Raw genomic sequence first — 19,990 nt, forward strand, 5'->3', positions numbered from 1 at the left:
TGTTGTTGCTGTTATTGTTTGTTTTTTCTTTTATGGTTTTTTTTAACTTTTACCTTTTGATCTGATCTGATCTATATGACAAATATAGAAATATGGTTAGAAGAACTGCACATTTGACCTATATTGGATTGCTTGCTGCCCATGAGAAAAGGGGTAAAGGAAAGACAAGGAGAAAAATTTGGAACACAAAAGTTTTGTAAAGGTGAATGATAAAAACTATCTTTTCTTATATTTGGAAAAATAAGCTATTAAGGAAAAAAGTTATAGTGTACATCAATGGAAGTAATACTGACATCATAAATCCTCTGAAACATTCCTGCCAACCTCATTTTAAAGCAGCCACATACAAGCTAATATGGTCACATACATGGTCTTCAACTGTAGGGACACTACTAAAGGAGCAGGTAAGAGCCTCAAAGACAAATATGGGTCCTCATACTAATTAGCACTGACCAAGTTAAGTGGCAAAATTAAAGATGGAAAGAAATGAAATCTGTCCCAATAGAAACATAATAGTAAAAAATGTTCAGATTTAATATATACCAGCTGTATGAAGATAAAGTCCTTTAATCCCTGGTTTTCAGTTTCTTCTTTTATAAAATAGGGATAATACTTTCACTATCATATCATTTATAAATATATTTTTATATTTATAAAACTTAAAGGACTATCTAATGTGAGTCACCTATTATTAGTGGTAGGAACTAGACCTATGATTTCGTTATTAGAGGGAAGCCTAAGGTGAGAAAAACATCAAGGCAAACTTATTGTCTCAGAGAAATGTTTAGAGCACCAAAAGATTTAAGCGACCTAATCAGGCTCACAGAATTAGTTAAGTGCTACTGGAAAGAACTTGAGCATAGGTATTTCAGATTGAGATCTCTATTCTTGCTACTCACTTATTAACAGATAGGAATTGTTATTTATTGGCTCAAGAGCCATAGACATCTTGGCTAATTCTCTTGTTTTGTGGGTATTCTTGGACAATTCTGATGATTATTACTTGTCTGACCACAGGCAATTCAACTCTACACTGTCTTCCAATTTTTTCATATCACCTAGTCAAGCCTCTATCTTGGATTCCCATCATTCACTACCTTTGCTCCTACAAACATATTGAGTCAAAGTGGAGGAAATCACATAACCATCCTGACAAGATCCATTACAAATTTACATAATACAACCTCAAGTGGGCCCTCACAACTGCTATGCAATCCCAGCTCCTCCTTTATCAATTCATTATCCTATTCTCCACAGCAACTTTTTTTTTAAATCCGTCCTCAAACTTCCCATTTTTTCCTCCACTACTCTTTCATCCAAGAAGCTTGCCTCATATTTTACAGAAAAAATTGAGGCTTTTCATCAGGAGCTTCATTTCTCCTTTGTTCCTCATCACCTATCACTCAGATGCCCTTCTGCTATTCTAACTTCCCTCACTCTAATTTCACATGATAAAGTGGTCTTACTCCTTACCAAGGCTAGCCCCTCTACTTGTTCAAGTGATTTTATTTCATCCCATCTCCCCTCCAACAAAATTCCCCTGCCCACTACCTTCCAAGTGTCATCCCCACTCTAGCACCTATTTTCAATCTCTCCTTCTCTATCTCATTCCCTACTGCCTACAAATATGCCCATGTCTTTCCCATCCTGAAAACTCTCACCCGATCTTTCCAACCCTATTAACAACTACCATCCTGTATCTCTTCTGCTTTTTGTAGCTAAGCTCCTCAAAAAGGCTTTCTGCAATAAGTGCTTCCACTTTCTTTCCTTTTGTTCTCTAAACCTGTTACAATTTGATCATTCTTATGCATTGCTTTGCTGGATTCTCCTGTTCTCCAAGTTTCCTTAGGGTTATGTCCTGTGTCTTCTGCTCACTTTACTTAATGATCTCACAACTCCTATGGATTTAATTACCATCTCTCTGCTAATGATTCTAAAATCTACTTATTCTGCCCGAGCCTCTGCTAACTTCCAGTCTTACATTTCCAACTGTCTTTCAAACATTTCAAACTGTATGTCCAGTACTTCTTAAACCAAACAAGTGCAATACAGAACTCATCCCCCAACCCTCTCTGCTTCCCACCTTCCCTATTTCTATAGAAAGTAACACTAATCTCCCTGTCCCTCAGGTTCACAACCTGGGAGTCATTCTCATCTTCTCCCTTCATCCCCATGAAATCTAATGCCAAGGCTTGTCAGATTCACCTTTGCAACACCTTCCAAATATACCCCTCTCTCTTCTCTGCCACTGTCAGCACTCTAATGCAATGCTTCAATCACCTTACAACTAACCACTGCAATATCCTGCTGGTGAGTTTGCTCTGCCCACTACAGTGATTTTCCTAAAGCACAAATCTGACCATGTCACTCTCCTACTCAAGTCCAGTGACTCCCTATTGCCTTCAGGATCATATACAAAATTCTCTGGCATCCAAAGCTCTGCATAACCCACTACAGACTTTTCCAGTTTTCTTATACCCTAACTCTTCAGCATATACTCTTCAACCGAGTCTCATTAGACTACTGACTATTCCATAAAAAATCTAATGTAAGCTCCTTGAGGGCAAAGACCATGTTTTACTTTTTTTTGTAACTCTAGCACTTAATATAGTAATAAAGCTTGCCAAATAATTAACTTTCTTGGGCTTCAGCTTCCTCATATATAAAATGAGGCAGCTATTTTACTAGAAAGCCTCTGAGCTTCAGATACATGATCTCCTGATCAATTATTATAATTATTTGGCAAAGTTTATTTTGCAGTCTGATTTGGACTCAATTATATACCCATCTCCTTCCAATTTTAACTTGGGAGTGATTATTGTAAGAAGTAAATAAAAGGCTCTTTTTAACTCATGCTTCTAAATTTTAAAACTTTTGAAAGTTACTACCACATTAACATATAGATTTACTAAATGCCTACATATAAGATCATTCTGTTTTCATCATGGAAAAACTTATTTTGCTCACAACACAAAGTGGACTCCCCCAGAGACCTGACTCCCAATAGGTGCTAGTACCTTGTACTCTGAACTGTGTTCATACTGGTCCAAAGTCCAATGTCTCTTTGAGGAACCATTCCAGTAGGTATCTTCTTACCCAACCATTAACTCTTTTATAATTCACAGTGAATTCCCCGAGCCCCCAGCCCTGCCAGAATGCATCCATGAAGAACAATGACAAGTATGTAGTGATTTAGAATACATGGGAACATCTCACAAATCAACTAACAGTGACCCTTTAATTCCAAAGGTGGACCAAAGTAATCAAAATTACCTTTTCAATGATTCCTGCTCCTAAACTATTGATGGCTTTTGTTTTCCTCTCAGGCAATGGTGGGTTAAACTGAATAGCACCTTTCTGGAGCAAGGACAAAGGTACAGTGACTAAGACCTGTGGAAAACAAAACAATGAACACATAAATGGCCAAAGGCTATGAACAAACAATTTGCTAAGGAAGAAATTCAAGCTATCAAGAGCCATAAGAAAAAAATATTCTGTATCACTAGAAATTAGAGAAATGCAAATTAATGCTGATGATGATATGAATTCAATTATATTAGCAAAATGATGAAAAAGGAAATAATAAATGCTGGCAGAGAAACAAATATATTGATTATTATAGCATATTATAAAGCAATTTGAAACTTTTCCACTAAAGTTACTAAATTCTGCATAACAACTGATCTATCAGTACCACTATTATATTCCCAACAGATAAAAGAAAGAGGAAAAGAACCCATATGGACAAATATATTTAGGGAAACTCTTTTTGGGGGAAAACTAAGGAAGTGCCCCTCAATTGAGGAATGAATGAACAAATTATGACATATGAATATAATAGAATAACATGCCATAAGGAATAATGGAGGGAATGGTTTCAGAAAAATCTGGGAAAGTTTAGATGAACTGAAGCAGAGTAAAGGGAACAGAAGCAGGAAAAAAATTTATATAACAACATTAAAAAAATAAACAACTGAAAACCTTAAAAACTCTGATCAATAAAATGACCATCTATCATTCAGGAGCTCTTAAACATGACAAGTGAACAAGACATGGGTAGTAACTTCATTATTACCAGAAAGCAGCACATACATGTGGAAACTCCAAGGTCCATGATATGGACCAAATTTTGGATATTTATGGGGTATGGCAAAAAGGAGATAATAGGAAGATTGAGGGGGCAATTACCTCCTATGTTGAGGAGGGGAAGAGCAGTAGAGGAGAATGAATGAAAGAGAGCAGGAGGGCTTAGGAATGTCAGACCATGGAGGAAAGATGTTCAGCTAGGTAAGTATCCCCAAGCACATTTTATCAGTTTGAATAGACTGGCTAGAGCCAGTAGTTAATTCAGCTTCAAGAGCTCTGAAGGTTTAATTGAATTCAATTGCAAAAGATCCCTGTTATGCTAGTTTAGGGGTTTTCATCTCTAAAAAATAAGGCAAGCCAAGAAAATAAGTTCAGGGGTCCCTCTATATTATTCACCTCTTGACATAAATGGATTGAGAACACAGAATAAAACATATATTTGCATATATATATCTATACACGTGTATAGATATATATGAATACACAGATACACACATATATTTGGATATGGATAATATGGTAATTGTTTTGCTTGCCTATGCATATTCAGGATCATATACTACTGAATCATAGATGGTATGATTATTTTTTATTGATTTTATTGATCAGAGTTCTTAAGATTTTCAAAGTATTTGTTTTTCTGGGATTTTCCCCCGGTGGTGAAAAGTTGGATAGGTGGGAAAGAAAATTGATTTTTGCTTACTTTTTTGAAAAAAAAACTAATGCATACACATTTGGCAGATGAATGACATACGTGCTCTAAGAAGTTTATAAATGAATTTGTAACACTTTTATGGTTTTAGAATCAGAAGAGGGAAAATTTTTTAAAAGCTTATACATAGTATAATGGTACTTCTTAACACACTATTATACTATTTCTTCCACTGAAATGTATGAGTAAATAAAATCAAGAGGTAAAATGAATTGATTCAAATATAAGCCCCCAATCTGACTTATATAAAACTTGTTGACTACTGGAGGATTCTGGGAAGATGGCAGAGTAGGTAAATATCGAGCTCTCCGTCTTTCCCCCACAAATAGAACAGATTTGCACCTCAGAGTCAAACATAAACTGGTGAAAAACCAAGAAGTCTTGGAGCAGAACAAGGTTTCTCCTGATATAACTGGACAAGATCTGAAGAAAAATCATTAATCTTTCTGAAGTGCAAACTCCTCCAGGCTAGCTCCCCAGAAACATCAAGTGGGGATCCCTTGGACTAGCTAGGTGTGGCTGGAGCCTCAGCAGGAATCAGACACTTTCACCTCCTGGATTGTTTGTTGAATTGGGGTTTGAATCCAGGAGGACAAAGTGAATCTCAGCTGATTGGAAATTGCTGCAAAATGCAATCCTTAGTGAAAGGGAGCCAGTACTTGATGAGTGCAGATGCAGCAGAGCAGGGCAGGAGCACTGCTCGTTGAAGGCATTTGCAAGAAGGTAGAGTTCTTGGTTTGGGGTTCCTGCTCAGAGTGGAGAGCTGAAGGGAAGCTTGAGGCATCATCTACCCCATAATTAGAAGTACCTCTTATTTTTAAAAAATGAACTGACAAAGAAGAAAGAACCCCACCACTGAAACATATTATGGGAACAGGAAAGACTGGAATTCTTCAGAAGAAGAAACTTTAATTAAAAAAAAAAAAAAACTTTTACCCCAAAGAGTAACATGAAATATCTGCCTGCCCAAAGATAATTTATAAAAAAAGTCAAAAAAGAATTCAAAAATCAAATGAGACGTTGAGGAAAAAGTAAAGGAAAAATTTAAAACTACCCAAGAAAAGCAAGGTTATGAAAAAAAGTTAACTAATTAGAAAAGGAGGTATAGAGTCTCAAAGATGAGAATAATTCTTTAAAAATTAGAATTGGGCAAAGAGAAGCCAGTGAAGCTATGAGAGACAAAGAAATAACAAATCAGATCATAAAGAATGAGGAAAATAAAACAGAATGTGAAACATCTTAAAAGAAAATCAATAGATATGGAGAACAGATCAAGAAGAGAAAATATATGAATAATTTGACTGCTAGAAAGTTGTGACCAAAAAGAGAATCTAGACACAATACTGCTGGAAAATAATCCTAGAAAATGTCACAGTATATCTTAGATACAATATATGTGTGCTATCTCTAATTTTTAAAGAGAAAAAAATGCATATCCAATGAACTTGCAGATTTTCAAGACCTTCTATCAACCAAACCTGAACTTAACAGAAAAGTTAACATATAAGAGCCAAAATCAAAGAGCAATTATAAAGAACTCAACATGGACAAATTTTTAAAATGGCAAGTTGTTTACAGGATTTTTTTTTAAACATGGGAAATGTATATTTTATGTTTAAGATTTACATCAACAATAGGGTAAGTTCAAAAGAAAGATTGGCAGAGTAAAGGTAAAAATAGTAATCATGTTATACAAATGAGGAGCAGAGGAAGAATAGACACAGAAGCATTAGAGGGGGGAGAAGGGCTCATAGTTCTGAAAACTTACTTGTATCAGGAATGGATTCAATAGAGAACACTACATATATACCTTTAAAAGTATCGTGCCCTCCAAAATCTATTTTAAAAAAATAAGAAGGGAGGGAGGGGTAAATGGGGAAGCAAAGGGTGAGGAAAGAAAAGGAAGGATACCTGAGTAGTGGGAGGTTAAGTAAAGTGAGCCAAGTTATGGAGCAGAATTTAATTAAAATCAGCATTTGTATAACTGGGGTGTGTATTGTATGTGTGTGAGTGTGTATATGCTTGTTTATATCTACATATATCTACATAAATACATCTTTTCTTAACTGTAGCTTGCTTGGGGCTGGAGGATGAAAGGGAAATGTGTATATTTCTATGTATGTATATGTATATATCTACATATATAAATGTATTCTTTCCTAACTATACCCTGCTTGGAGGTTAGGGGAGCTGAAGGGGGGGGGGGAGAAGAATAAAGTAAATAAGACATGCATCAGAGAACAAAAGAACAATTTACAAGGAAGTAAAGAAGATTCATAAATATAATTTCTTCCACTATATTTATGAATATAATTTCTTCTACTAATTCTTAAATTGGTATTTTTTGTAATATATTTTGAATACTCCTTGATGTTCTGTTGGGCATTTGACAATGTTCTCTTTTGTTTTGTTTCATTTTGTTTTGTATTGCTTTTCTGTTTTTCTTTTTGCTTATTCTGTTTCTTCAAATAAAATAAATTGGGAAAAAAACTGTATTATTTACAACTATTACTGTTTTTCCAAGTGTGTGTGCATGTATACATGTGTGTATGCAATATAATATACATGAGTGTATGTGTGTATATATGTGCATTGAGGTGCTCTATATTCAGGGTCAATGAAATATTTACTGAATTCTTACCATTACCCAGCTGATGTGATACAAAATAAAAATAATAATGATAGCAGCATTCCTTCCAAGAGCGTATAGTTACTAATACAAGAAACAATTGAAGAATAAAGAAATAATAAACTGCATTCTAACAGTTGTGTAAAATAAGAACTCTAAGAGTTCTTTTCCTAAGAGATTTTCCTAAGAAGGAAAATCAATGTGAGCTGGAGTAACTAGAACAGGCTTTATGGAATAAGTAGGGTTTGAGTTGGACCCTGAAGAATAGTGTTTAGACAACTGGGCCCTAGGAAGAATATTCCAGGCAGCAGAATATCATGAAAAAAATCTTTCAGACTGGCAAGTCACAGGAACAATTTTGGCAGAAATGGAAAATATACATTGGAGAATACTCTGAGACATGTTAAAGAGTTATTCCTAGAAATGAGTATAGCATTAGTATTTACATAGACCTAACAATGTTTTAAATATGTGTTTGAAAATTTCCAAACATACTTAAAATTCAGATACTTCCAAAATCAAAATAAAATCCAATACTTTTAAAAGCCAAGGAGGGAAAAGTACAAACTATCCCAAGATGAAAAAGTGTTAGGAAAAGTGCTAAAAGCCTGATGTCTTGATTTTGGCCATATTTTCTTGATAGCAGAAAAGTCTTCAGAATCAATAAGCATGGATATAATAACTACTAGCTGAAGATAAGACTTTGGTGTACCAAATATGAGCTGAAAATTGCAATTTGCCTTTAATTATTTTCCTGGATTGACAATGAGAAAGGCTTTATTCTATAAACTGTAGCTTATATTAGCTCCATAAAAACCAAAAAGTTGCTTTATAATGAAAGCCAGATATGCAGCCAGGGTGTAGCTCCTGAGGCTGTAGCCCTCCTTTAGGGAAGTAATATGACACAGCAGACAGAACAATCAATTGGAACAGCTGGATTTGGATCTCAGATCTATTACTATGTGACCATGGGCAAAATCAGTGTTCTCATCTTCAAAATCAAAGAATTATAATAGATGGTCTTTAAGGCCCCTTCCTGTTCTAAATCTATGATTCTAAGTTATATAATTTGTGTTTAAAAATAAAAAAGGAAAATGTATAAATAAACATTAATTTGACTCATACAGTATATGTGGTATAGGAAGAACAGCAATAGATATTAAAAAGATGTACTCGAGGAAAAAAAAAAGCATATATAAAAGAAAAATCATGATGAGTACATTTAGGTAAAGATCAGCAGGGTCAAAATCAAAAAAGACATTATTGCTGAAATATAATACAAAGTGTCTGGAAAAAGGAAATGGATGAAGACCTATAGAAACACATCCTAAGTCTGGCATGGAGATATATAGTGAAGAACAAGGTGGCACAGTGAGTAAGAGTGTCAGGCCTGGCATCAAGAAGCCCCAAGTTCAAATCCAGCCTCAGATACTTACTAGCTATGTGATCCTTAGCAAGTCCCTTAACTTTTATTTACCTTAGTTTCCGCAACTGTAATAGAGGAATAATAACAGAGCAGACATCTCCCCAGCTTGTTGCAAAGGAAATATTTGTAAAGTGTTTTTACAAACCTTAAAGTGCTATACTTAATGAAATTAAATAAATTTAATAAATCAATCTACTGGAATTCTGTCATAAGCACAAGAGCTAATAATTTCTCAGCTTGCCTTAACAATTAAAGGTAAATGTAGAAAAAAAATTGCTTTTTGAACTCAGAGGACCTAGGTTTGAACTATTACAGGTACCTATTACCTGTGAAAAATTAAGCAAATTACTTTACTTCTTTGGGTTTCATTATTTATAAAATTAAGATGCATGAACTAAACCCAGTATTTCTAGAAGCAGAATGTACAAGATTGGGGCAGGGAATTAAAAGGAAACATTTAATTTTTTTCTAAAAAATAAGCCTTAGTAATATTTAATAACTGAATTGATACTGGTGCCCTCCATGTTAAGCGTAATATGTCATATATGGTATGCAAGACATCTTTAAGGAAGGTTAATAATTCTACAACTCAAGTTGACAGGGGCACCCTCATAAATTCATTCAATTTCAATTCTCTGTGATACATTGCTGTTTTTATTTACCTAATTAGGTATGTTTGTGGATTATGTTGCCTGGTTTTAGCCAAACTAACACTACTAAAATGAACAAATAACTTAAAAAGAATCTGGAGAAAAAACCTCAGATTCACAATAATATTATCTGGTACATGGCTAAAAACAGAAGACAAGGGAACAATAAGAAAATACCAAAGCTCCTATTAAAAATTCCTTGCCGATCATATTATAAGATTAAAAACAATAATACTTTAATCAGATACAAGAAGTGAATCAATACATATTTATTAAGCTCCTGCTAAATGCCAAGCACTATACTAAGCATTGGAGATACAAAAAAAAAAAAAAAAAAAAAGGCAACCAATAATCCCTGTCCTCAAGGAGCTTACAACTAACAGAAAGCAGAAGAAAAATAAAAGGTGCTTAAGATTATTTGAAATATAGTTTGTTTAGTTTGGTCAACTGTAAATCTCATCCTAAGCATGTGTTAAGTTTCTGGATATTAGCTAGCGATAGTATAAAGCTATCAAAATTAATAAGGCATTCAAAAAATAAGCTTCTGTTGTTGAAAATGATGTGACACCCACAATAATTCTCATTGTACATTTTTAAATCGTGGAAAAAACTTTTTCCACCTTTTAAAAAATTTTCCATATAGTTTCAGTGGGTTTTGAGCCCAAACATCAAAAATATAAGAATGCGTTGGATATGGTGGTACATGCCTGTAAATCTCTGCTACTGAGAAAAGCCTTGACAGAAAGAATGCTTGAATTTGAGAGTCCTGAGCTTCAGCAGGATAAAAAAATCAAAATTCTTTAATTATATTCAGTCACACTGCTCTCCCATTACTAATTTTAATGAAACCAAAAAAAAAAAAAAAAGGTTTCATATCATTAACAAAATAAAAATTTATTTAAAAATATTTTCTGCATGTCATCTTTTAGTTTCTATTCTATGTTTATACACACACACACACATAAATTAGAGTAGAACATGTGTACAATTAACAAACATACAGAATTGGAGTATGAATTTTTTTTAAACTGATGAATTTGTGATTTAAAAAAAAAAAAAGTATGAACACCATTAGATTAGACAATCATTAAATCTGAGCCTATTCTCCTATGGACATTTAAATGATGAGAGTCTTGAGAAATGACTACTTTATCTTAATCTGATGTGCACCCTAGATTTTGAAGAGTAGATTTCAAAAGGTTGAGTGAGGATATAAGAACCCATGGGCAAGTAAGGAGATGAGAAGCTCTTGAAAATGAGACAGAAAAAGAAACAGTTACAATGAAGAAGAAAAGAGGGAGCTATTTAGTATCAGTCAACAAGTATTTACTAAACATGTTACCATGTGCCAAGGCACTACGCTATAGAGTTAGAAAGTTCAAAACAAAGTCCCTGCCCACAAAGAGCTCACATTCTAATAAGGGAAACATGAAAACTAAGTACAGTCTTAGAAGGAAGATACAAGGAGGGGAGAAGAGAGGAGAGAGAGGGGGAGGTAAGGGGGAAGGGTACATTGTGATTGGGGGAGGGGGATGAGTTCCAGTAAGCTTGAAAAAGTCAAAGATGAACATGAAGAAGGAATACATTCCATTTTAGCTACAGAAGACAATCAAAGGAAAGAGAGTAGTTTAGCAGAATCATAAGAGTACAAGGAAGTAAAGTGTAAAACATGAAATACAGAAAAACGCCAGGCTGTAACGAGTCCTCAATGCCAAATATTTAATGGGGGAGAAGGGAAAAGGGGAGGGAAAGAGGGAGAAACCCATGGAAAAGATAGCAACACTCAGAGTCAATGGGAAATAAAGGAGAAAAAAAAATATGGCATGAGCCTACCAAAAAATGTTAGTAGTTCTGAAAATCAGAATGAACTGAAAAGCAAAGAATAACAACAACAAAAAAAAAAAAATACTCCTCCCCCCCCAAAAAAACTTTAAAACTATGATGCAGTAGAAGTTAAAAGACAAAACAGGACAAGTACTTGTAGTATATGAAATGATGATAATGGAAAGAGGACTCATTAACAACTCTGTCTTTGTTTCGGTAATAAAAATAATAACTAGCATATATATATATATATATATATAACTTTTAGGTTTACAAAGCACTTTACAAATATATTACCTCATTTTATTCTCATGAGAACTCTGCAAGATAGATACTATTATTGACCACATTTTACAGATGAGGAAACTAAGGCAAGCAAAGACTGAGTGACTTGCATAGGTGAGTACCCTCTAGGCTGGAGACAAAACAAACAACAAAAATGATTAATATGTTATTGATAAATAGGAATTTAGTAAAAATGCATGATATGTAAGGAGAAATAGTGTTGCCTAGGGGATAGAGAGCTGGCCTTTGAGCCTGAAGATCTAGGTTCAAGCCCTGACTTGATCCATACTGATTAGATGACCCTGCACAAATCACTTAAACTCTCAGTACCACCAGAAGACTTCTTTAACACTACAGACTTTGAGAAAGTACAAATCTAAAATAGTCAACCAATCAAATGACATTTATTTATTAAGTACTTACTACATTCTAGTTCTTGTGCAAGGCACTACAGATATAAAAACAAAAATGAAATAGTCCCTGCCCTCAAGGAGCTTACATTCTATAAGGGAAGAAAAACAATTACATATATAGGTATGTAAAAAACAAATATAAAATATTGGGGGGGGGGGGGAGAATTGCTGAAGGGGGAGAGCAAACTTCATGTAGAAGATGGTCCCTGAGGGGCAGCAAGGTGGCGCAGTGGATAGAGCACCAAAAGGATCTTGGAGGGCTGGAATGCTAAGCCAAATCAAATAAGATTAAAATTAATAGGCTTAAAGGTAGAGCTAGGTAAAAGTCTGTCTGAAAAATACCCAGAGATTTTAGCTGTGAGCTCAGCTTTAAAAAACAAACAAACACAAAAAAAAACCACATCTGATCTAAGGCTTTTATTTTTAAAAAGTACAGAATTCAGGATTAGGGAGGTCATGGTGTCCTACTTCACTTTCTTCTGGTTAGACCACATGTATAGTACTGGGACCCATTCCAAGGACCAGACAATGAAGAAGAACCCGAAGATCGAACCATAAGAAAATTGAATGAAGGCAGTGAAGATTTTTAGCCTGAAGAAATAATTTGGAGGTAGCCGGTAAAAGCAAAGAGATGGGTGAAATGATTACTATCTTCATATATTGGGAAGGCTATGACATGACTTATTCTGTTTGATTTTAGGAGATTGGAGGATATAAAAGGAAACCACAGAGAAGCAAATTTAGGATCAATGTAAAGGAAAAAGTTTCTAATGATCAGAGCTCTACAAAAGTGAAATGAGCTGCTTTATGAGATAATGCTACCCCTCAAGGGAAAGACATCTTCAGACAAGAGTGGATAAATGTTGGATATTAGGTATGGAATGGGACTAACTGGCCTCTGAGACATGATCCAATTTAAAAGGATAAACATTTACTGTGTAAGAGACACAGTCCTAAGAATGGGAGACAAAAAGTTTTTTTAAAAAAAAAGTTCCTGTCCTCAAGGCTCAGGGAGAAGTAAAGATGGGGCCGTAACTTAGATCAAATACTTGTAAACTGCTGTGTATATATGATAATTCTAGAAGAAAGGAGAGAAAAATAACAACTGGGGAGATCAGAGGAAAATTCCAACAAGGCATTAGACCTAACCCCAAAGGGAAATAAGAGGTTTCTAAGAGGCTGAGTTCGAGCAGGAAGTACATTCCAGGAGTACAAGGAAAGGCACAGAGATAGGAGTTTCCATGATAATGTGCAAGTTGAATCTCTTTTGAATAAGTGAGGACTTTACCATGCTTCTGGGTGATCATTCTTTTCTTTGTTGATTTTCTGAGAGGCAATTGAGGTTAAGTGACTTGCCCAGGGTTACACAGCTAGTTAAGTGTTAAGTATCCGAGGGTATATTTAAACTCAGGTTATCCTGACTCCAGAGCCTGTGCTCTATCCACCACACCCTCTAGCTGCCCATGGCTGATCATTCTTAACATGAATTTAACTATGACACCAAATACTGGAAACTGCAAGGAACTGGAATAAATCTGCATTGCATTAAGCCTAAGATAGATTCCAGAATTGGTTTTCTAGACTAAATTCCTGATAGCAGCTTGTGATCTTTTTGATGCTTTCATCAAAATGTGCAATGTAGCCCTCCCCCCTCAAAATTCCTAAAGACTCTAGTTATCTGGAATGTAAAACAAAAGCCATTAAAAATAACTCCGATGTAAACAAATAGCTTTAAGGACTAAGCATAGATCTAGACACTTTGGAAAGCAATTTGTAATTCTGAAGGAAAAAGACATACAAAAACATTCACAGCAGAACCATGTGCCACAGCAAAAAGTTAGAAATTAATTGGAAGCCCAAGTGGAAAAAAGATGATCAAACTATAACATATGAATAAAATCGAATGAAAAGTACTGTGCCATAATGAATGATGAATATGAAGAGTTTGAAGAAATACATTTAGACTCATACAAAGTAATGCACAATTAAGAAGACAAAAGGAAAGCAATAACATAATGATCACAGCTACATGGATGAACACAACTTTAAATCTGAGGTCTAAACCTCTGACTGTATCAACATGAGTAATTTCATAATTTTCCCAGGTGGAAATATTGGTATTAACTTATTAAAATTATAACTCACAGCCCTTCCTTTTACTAAATAACAAATTATTCATGTGTAAAGCTGCAGAGACTATTCATCACAATCATTTTCATATTATTTTAACTTGTTTTTAGAACTCAATTATAAGCTTATTGGGGTTCATATATACTGTCACCAAAAAAAAAGCATCCAAAAAAACTGTACCCCTGAAAAAAAAAAAAACAAAACCCTGTACTGGTCAAGAAAAAGAAAATTAAATAATGCATTAGTTACCTTTTGTGCTGCCCAAACTGTCCCATCTATGGTAGTGACTTGGACATCATCCCCAGAATAGTCAATGGTCCGAACCTATTCAAAAGAAACAATTATGCAAATATGAATCACTGGGCCTTGAGATATGCAAGGCTTTTTAAAAAAATGAATCCCAATTACTTTAGAGTAGCTGCAGCTACCTCATTAGAAAGGATAATAATACTAGCCACAGCCTAACAGAACATAACAAAATACATCCATGGAAAAACATGACAAACAGAGCTCGATTCACATGCAGGGACAGTGAAAACAATTAAGTTCTCTTATTGCCTCCCAATCACCTAAACTCCACCTGCCCTGAAGACAAATCAAATTCAACCCAAAGACTACTCTTGCTAATACTCACTGGAAATTTAAGTCTAATGTCCAGTCCTTCAGCCAGCTTCTCAATTATTACAGAATACCCTGGAGTCAGAAGTGTGTGATCACCAGCAAACTGAGCAAAGAACTCATTGTGGTCCCATGAACGAGCAGATACCTGTAAAATATAGGTAAGGCAATCAACACATGACTATGTGAGTCATTGTAGCATAGCTGGCTGAAAGGAATTCATGATGGGAGAAAAACATGCAATGCAACACATAGCTCTAAAGATACTATGTAGATTAACAAAAAAGGGTACAGGATAGGGTACAAGTCCAGAAAGATTTTTGTATTCTTGATAATATTCTGAGAACTCAATGTTGTTTTGTTTTTATTTTATTTGTAAGGTCATGAGTCACATAAGCATAAACTAACATACATAATGAAAAATATAATCAAGTCATAAGACATATACTTTATCTGTGCACGTAAAAGATCAGTTCATATTTGCTCTGGGTCATTTCAGAATTTGATCTTAGCCTTATAGAACTTGCTCCCAGATAATTTAGAATTTTAAAAGCTAATCCAAATCTAGTGAGACTCAAATACAAAATGTATCTAGTCTTTGGTTCAAGTTCACAGTCATCTTTGAAAAAATCAAAACAAGTATGAAATTACAAGTTGAAATTATCTCAATCACAATATTAGAGTGGATAGAAGAGGAGAAAATAAAACTCATAAAGTAGATGGAACTCATGATTAGGGTAAGAATTAGGATAGATAACATCTTAGGTCTGTTTCAAGGACTTGGATTTTATAAAAGTAACAGGAGTATTTAATGGAACTTATATTCAAAATACAGATTTTGAGCAATAATGTTCTACAAGTTGATATTTTAGCACTGAACTCTAAGTCATAGTAACAAGTGCAACTAAAATATAGTATCTATAAAACACTTTGCCAAAGAATTTTAGACTATGTTTTAAGGATCAGCCCAACAATGATGAATGATTTCTTTTAAAAAGAAAATTAAAAAACAGAATAGCACAACAACATTCAAATATTTTAGTTCTTTTGGAAGGTGTCAATAGCCTTGCATATGGTTAACTCATACAGAGTAGACAGAAAAGGTAAATTTGCAAGCTATGTTACAGAAGAGATTAATAATGATTGTAGTTTGATATAATAGAAAGAACACTGCTGGCCTTGGAGTCTGGATATCTGTATTCTAATTCCAGTTCTGAAATTCAATAGTATGTGATGGAGAATATCACTTACTTTTTCAGGGATTCATAATAAATCCATACTGTCTATAATCAAAGGATTATGGGGCAGAAAGGAACTGTAAATCTTAAAGTGCTACTGAAATACTTATCTCTATAACATGTTCTATAAGTGAGTATATTCAATAATATACAATTACATATATATATATATATATATATATACACACACACACACACACACACAATCTGTGTTTATACACGTATCCATATATGCATATGTAGTGGATAAATGGTCAACCTTAGATTCGTGAAAACCTAGACTCAAGTCCGGGCTATGATACACATTTCCCCAAGTGACCATGGGCAAAACACTTAACCTTTCAAAGAAAGAAAACTCTATAACTAGATTAGCAAGAAGTTGTCAATGAGTATTGGTAAGGAGATTTTGAATACAGTGTTTTTCATACAAATGAAATAACAGACCATGGTTAAAAGATACAGGCATATTAAACATATATATATACACACACACACACACACATACACATACATACACATATATACACACACACACGCAGGAACTTTAATGTCCTAAAACAAGTAAACTATAAGAAATTGTATTTGTAATTATATATATTATATTTATACTTGTACTAAAAATTAGAACCATTTGCTCTTTAAATTCATGCTCTTAACTATTATAATCACTATGGGATCTTAATAAGAGATCTTTTAATGGCTCTATGTTATGTAGGTACAAATCACAACTCATCCACAACATCTCAGCCTGTGGCTTGAAATTCATAAATACATAAAAACTGGGTCACCTTATATTTCAATTTCCTTACAAAGTCTCAAATCCAAGCTAACAAAATTATTCTACCTCAAAACAGAACCATAAACAGATCTCCATGAAGATATTTGCTAGTAGTTATTTTCTATTTGCTCTTGGAATAGCTAGATGGCACCATGGAGAGTGTCAGGCCCAGAAAAAGTTTCATCTGGTCTCAAACTTTATAGGCTGTGTGACTTGTCTAGAAAAGTCATTTAACCTTTTTGCCTCAGTTTCTCAAGTGTAAAATGAACTGGAGAAGAAAATGACAAACCACTCCAGTACCTTTCCCCACCCCCAAAAAAAAAAAATTCAATTAGATCACAAAGATAAGACTAAAAATAACTAAACAACAACAAAAATTTGATCTTAAGTTCATGTTGATTCGGTTTTATAAAAAGAAAGAACAAATTGTGGGGAGTGGGGGAGTAATAAGGGTAAGTCTTAGGCCTATGATTTTATTGATGTGGAAAGCCTCAAATGAGTAAACTACTCTTACCAAAGCAGTTAAGCAGCCATCCTGCAACTAGTAGTTTTAAGAAGTTGCCTGTGTCTGCGGGAGGTAAGGGAGATGAAAGGGGAAAAAAGAATAAAATAAACAGTGCTCAGCAGAAAATAACCTACAGGGAAGCAAAGAAAAGATGGACAGAAATATAATTTCTTCTATTATATGTTTCTTGAAATGGAAATTTATCGTTACATATTTTGAATCCTCACCATGTTCTGCTGGGCACATGATAATGTTTTTGTTTCATTTTGCTTTGCTTTTCTGACTTTTCTTTTTGTATTGTTTTTTTCTTACTTTATATTTCATTCAATTAAAAAAAAAAGTTGCCTGTGTCACCAGCAAGTTAAATTATTGTTAGAGGAAAGACTTGAACCCATATGTTCCTGACTCAGAGGCTTTCTATTCACCATTCTATGCTGCCTCTGAATATGACTAACTCCCACTTTTTCCAAACCCAAGTCTACCTGATTTAGGTTGCTGCCACATGCATATTCCAAGTTGCTAAGATGGAACTGAAGCACTTGTTCCTCTAGTTCATTAAACTGGATGCCAGATTCCTGAATAAAGGCCTTGTAGATTTCTTGGATCTTTTCTGTAAAGAGAGATAGCAAGGCAAAAGAACTTTTAAGTTTTATTATCCAATTCCTCAGGTGCCTGTCCTGACTGAACTAAGGAACATTTAACTTTACAAAAAGGAAAAACAGAGTGTTATTTAGAAACAAGGTTTTATTTCCTGAGAAGGTAAAGATAATCTTTTAAAAATTATTTTTATTATTTCATTAAATATTTTCCAATTACATGTAAATTTTTAATCAATTTTTTTGAATTTTGAGCTCCAAATTCTCTCCCTTATTCTCTCCTTGAGAAAACAAATTTAATTACATTGAGGTTATACCAAACATATTTCCATATTAGCCTTGGAGCAAAAGAAAACACAAACAAAATTTAAAAAACAAAGAAGGAAAAAAAGTATCCTTCAATCTGTATTTTAAGTCCATCAATTCTATCTATATATTTTTCATCATGGGACTTTTGTAACTGTTGTGGATCACTATATTGATTAGAGTGGCTAAGTCTTTCATAGTAGAGCATCTTTATAATATCACTGTATAATGTTCTGGTTCTGCTCATTTTTGCATCAATTCATATAAGTCTCCTCAGGTTTTTCTGATACTGTCCCTCTCCTCAATTGTTACAGTCTAATAATATTCCACCACAATCATATATCACAAATTTTTCAGTCATTCCCCAATTGATAGGCATCCCCTCAATTTCCAATTCTTTGCCACCACAAAAAGAGCTGCTACTAATATATTTGTACGTCTTTTCTTTTCTTTTTTTCCTTTGCTCTCTTTGGGATGGAGAACTGTATTGATTTTAATGGGTTAAAGGGCACACACAGTTTCATAGCACTTTGGACCTATTTCCAAACTGTTCTCCAGAATGGTTGGAGCAATTCACAACTTCATCAATTAGTATAGGAATGTACCTAATTTTCTTCATTCCCTCCAGCACTTATCTTCCTTTTCTATCATATTAGTCAACTTCTAGGTATCTTAAAGTTCAGGAATAGATAATTCATTTCAAAAAGCATTTTTATATCAAATAGTGTGCTGTACAATCACTACTGGTTCTGTATATCAAGAAGATCATAAAAGAGGGGAAAAGATCTACATGTTCAAAACTGTTTGTAGCAGAATCAGAACACCATACACAGTTAATAGTAAGATTGAGGCAATACAGTGATCCAAGACAATTCCAACAGACTTGGAATGGAAAACACCATCTGCATCCAGAGAAAGAACTATGGAGACTAAACATGGATGGAAGAAAACTATTTTCACTTTTTTTTTCATGCTTGTTTTTTAGTTTTGTAATTTTTTTTTCGCCACATGACTAATATGGAAATGTTTAAAATGATATACACATATAACCTATATGAGATTGTCTACTGTCTTGGAGAAGGTGGGAGATAAGAGAAGGAGGGGGATAAATTGGAACTCAAAATCTTATAAAAATGAATGTTGAAAACTATTTTTTACATGTGATTGGGAATAAAATACTTTTAAGTGCAAAAAAATCCCAGAACAGATAATGTGCTGTACTAGATATTCAAAGACAAAAATTGAAATAGTCTGTGCCCTCAAGTTTACATTCCATTCAGAAAAACAACATCTGTACAAAAAGTAAATATGAACTATATGGTCATTTATAAAGACTAGCTGGTTACCACACATAAAAGTTTCAAACTCTTAAATAAATAAAATATGCTAATATACAATACTTGTTTGTTGTTCTTCCTTTTCAAAGAGTGTGGATAAAATGACATCGTCATATTAGAATCGAATTGCAGTATGACCAACTGTGGCTGATCAGACCAATATGAGCTCAGAATGCTCTGGTACAGGTAAGACAAAAATAATCCATTTAAATATTTGGGGTACTTTCTCTAATTTTGTATATTTTGTATTTCCCTTGGGCTAATTAAATTCTGCTTTGCTCATAGAGCACAGGACCTTCTCTGATGAGTCCTGTACTAGTGTTTCCATATCATACAATTGATTCTAAAATTAAGAGAGAGCTTGACAATGTTTTTATATCACTTTTTCTGACCACCTTGTTTGTTTGTTTGTTTGTTTTGTTTTATTTAATAGTCTTTTATTTCCAGGTTTTATGTC

At 34.0% G+C, this 19,990-nt stretch overlaps 1 protein-coding gene across 4 annotated transcripts in view; it reads right to left on the reverse strand.

Moving 5' to 3' along the window:
* Nucleotides 1-19,990, reverse strand: part of KDM1B (lysine demethylase 1B) — a 49,576-nt gene that overhangs the window by 8,030 nt on the left and 21,556 nt on the right. For all 4 annotated transcript variants that reach the window (XM_031946798.1, XM_031946799.1, XM_031946796.1 and 1 more), the window contains 4 exons: nucleotides 17,777-17,904; nucleotides 14,790-14,921; nucleotides 14,405-14,479; nucleotides 3,274-3,390 (listed from right to left, as the gene is read on the reverse strand). In XM_031946798.1, coding sequence (XP_031802658.1) covers nucleotides 3,274-3,390; nucleotides 14,405-14,479; nucleotides 14,790-14,921; nucleotides 17,777-17,904 — 452 coding nt within the window. The remainder of the gene's footprint in view (nucleotides 1-3,273; nucleotides 3,391-14,404; nucleotides 14,480-14,789; nucleotides 14,922-17,776; nucleotides 17,905-19,990) is intronic.

The sequence above is a fragment of the Sarcophilus harrisii genome, chromosome 1 (genome assembly GCF_902635505.1).
Source record: "Sarcophilus harrisii chromosome 1, mSarHar1.11, whole genome shotgun sequence".
NCBI classification, from domain to species: Eukaryota; Metazoa; Chordata; class Mammalia; order Dasyuromorphia; family Dasyuridae; genus Sarcophilus; species Sarcophilus harrisii.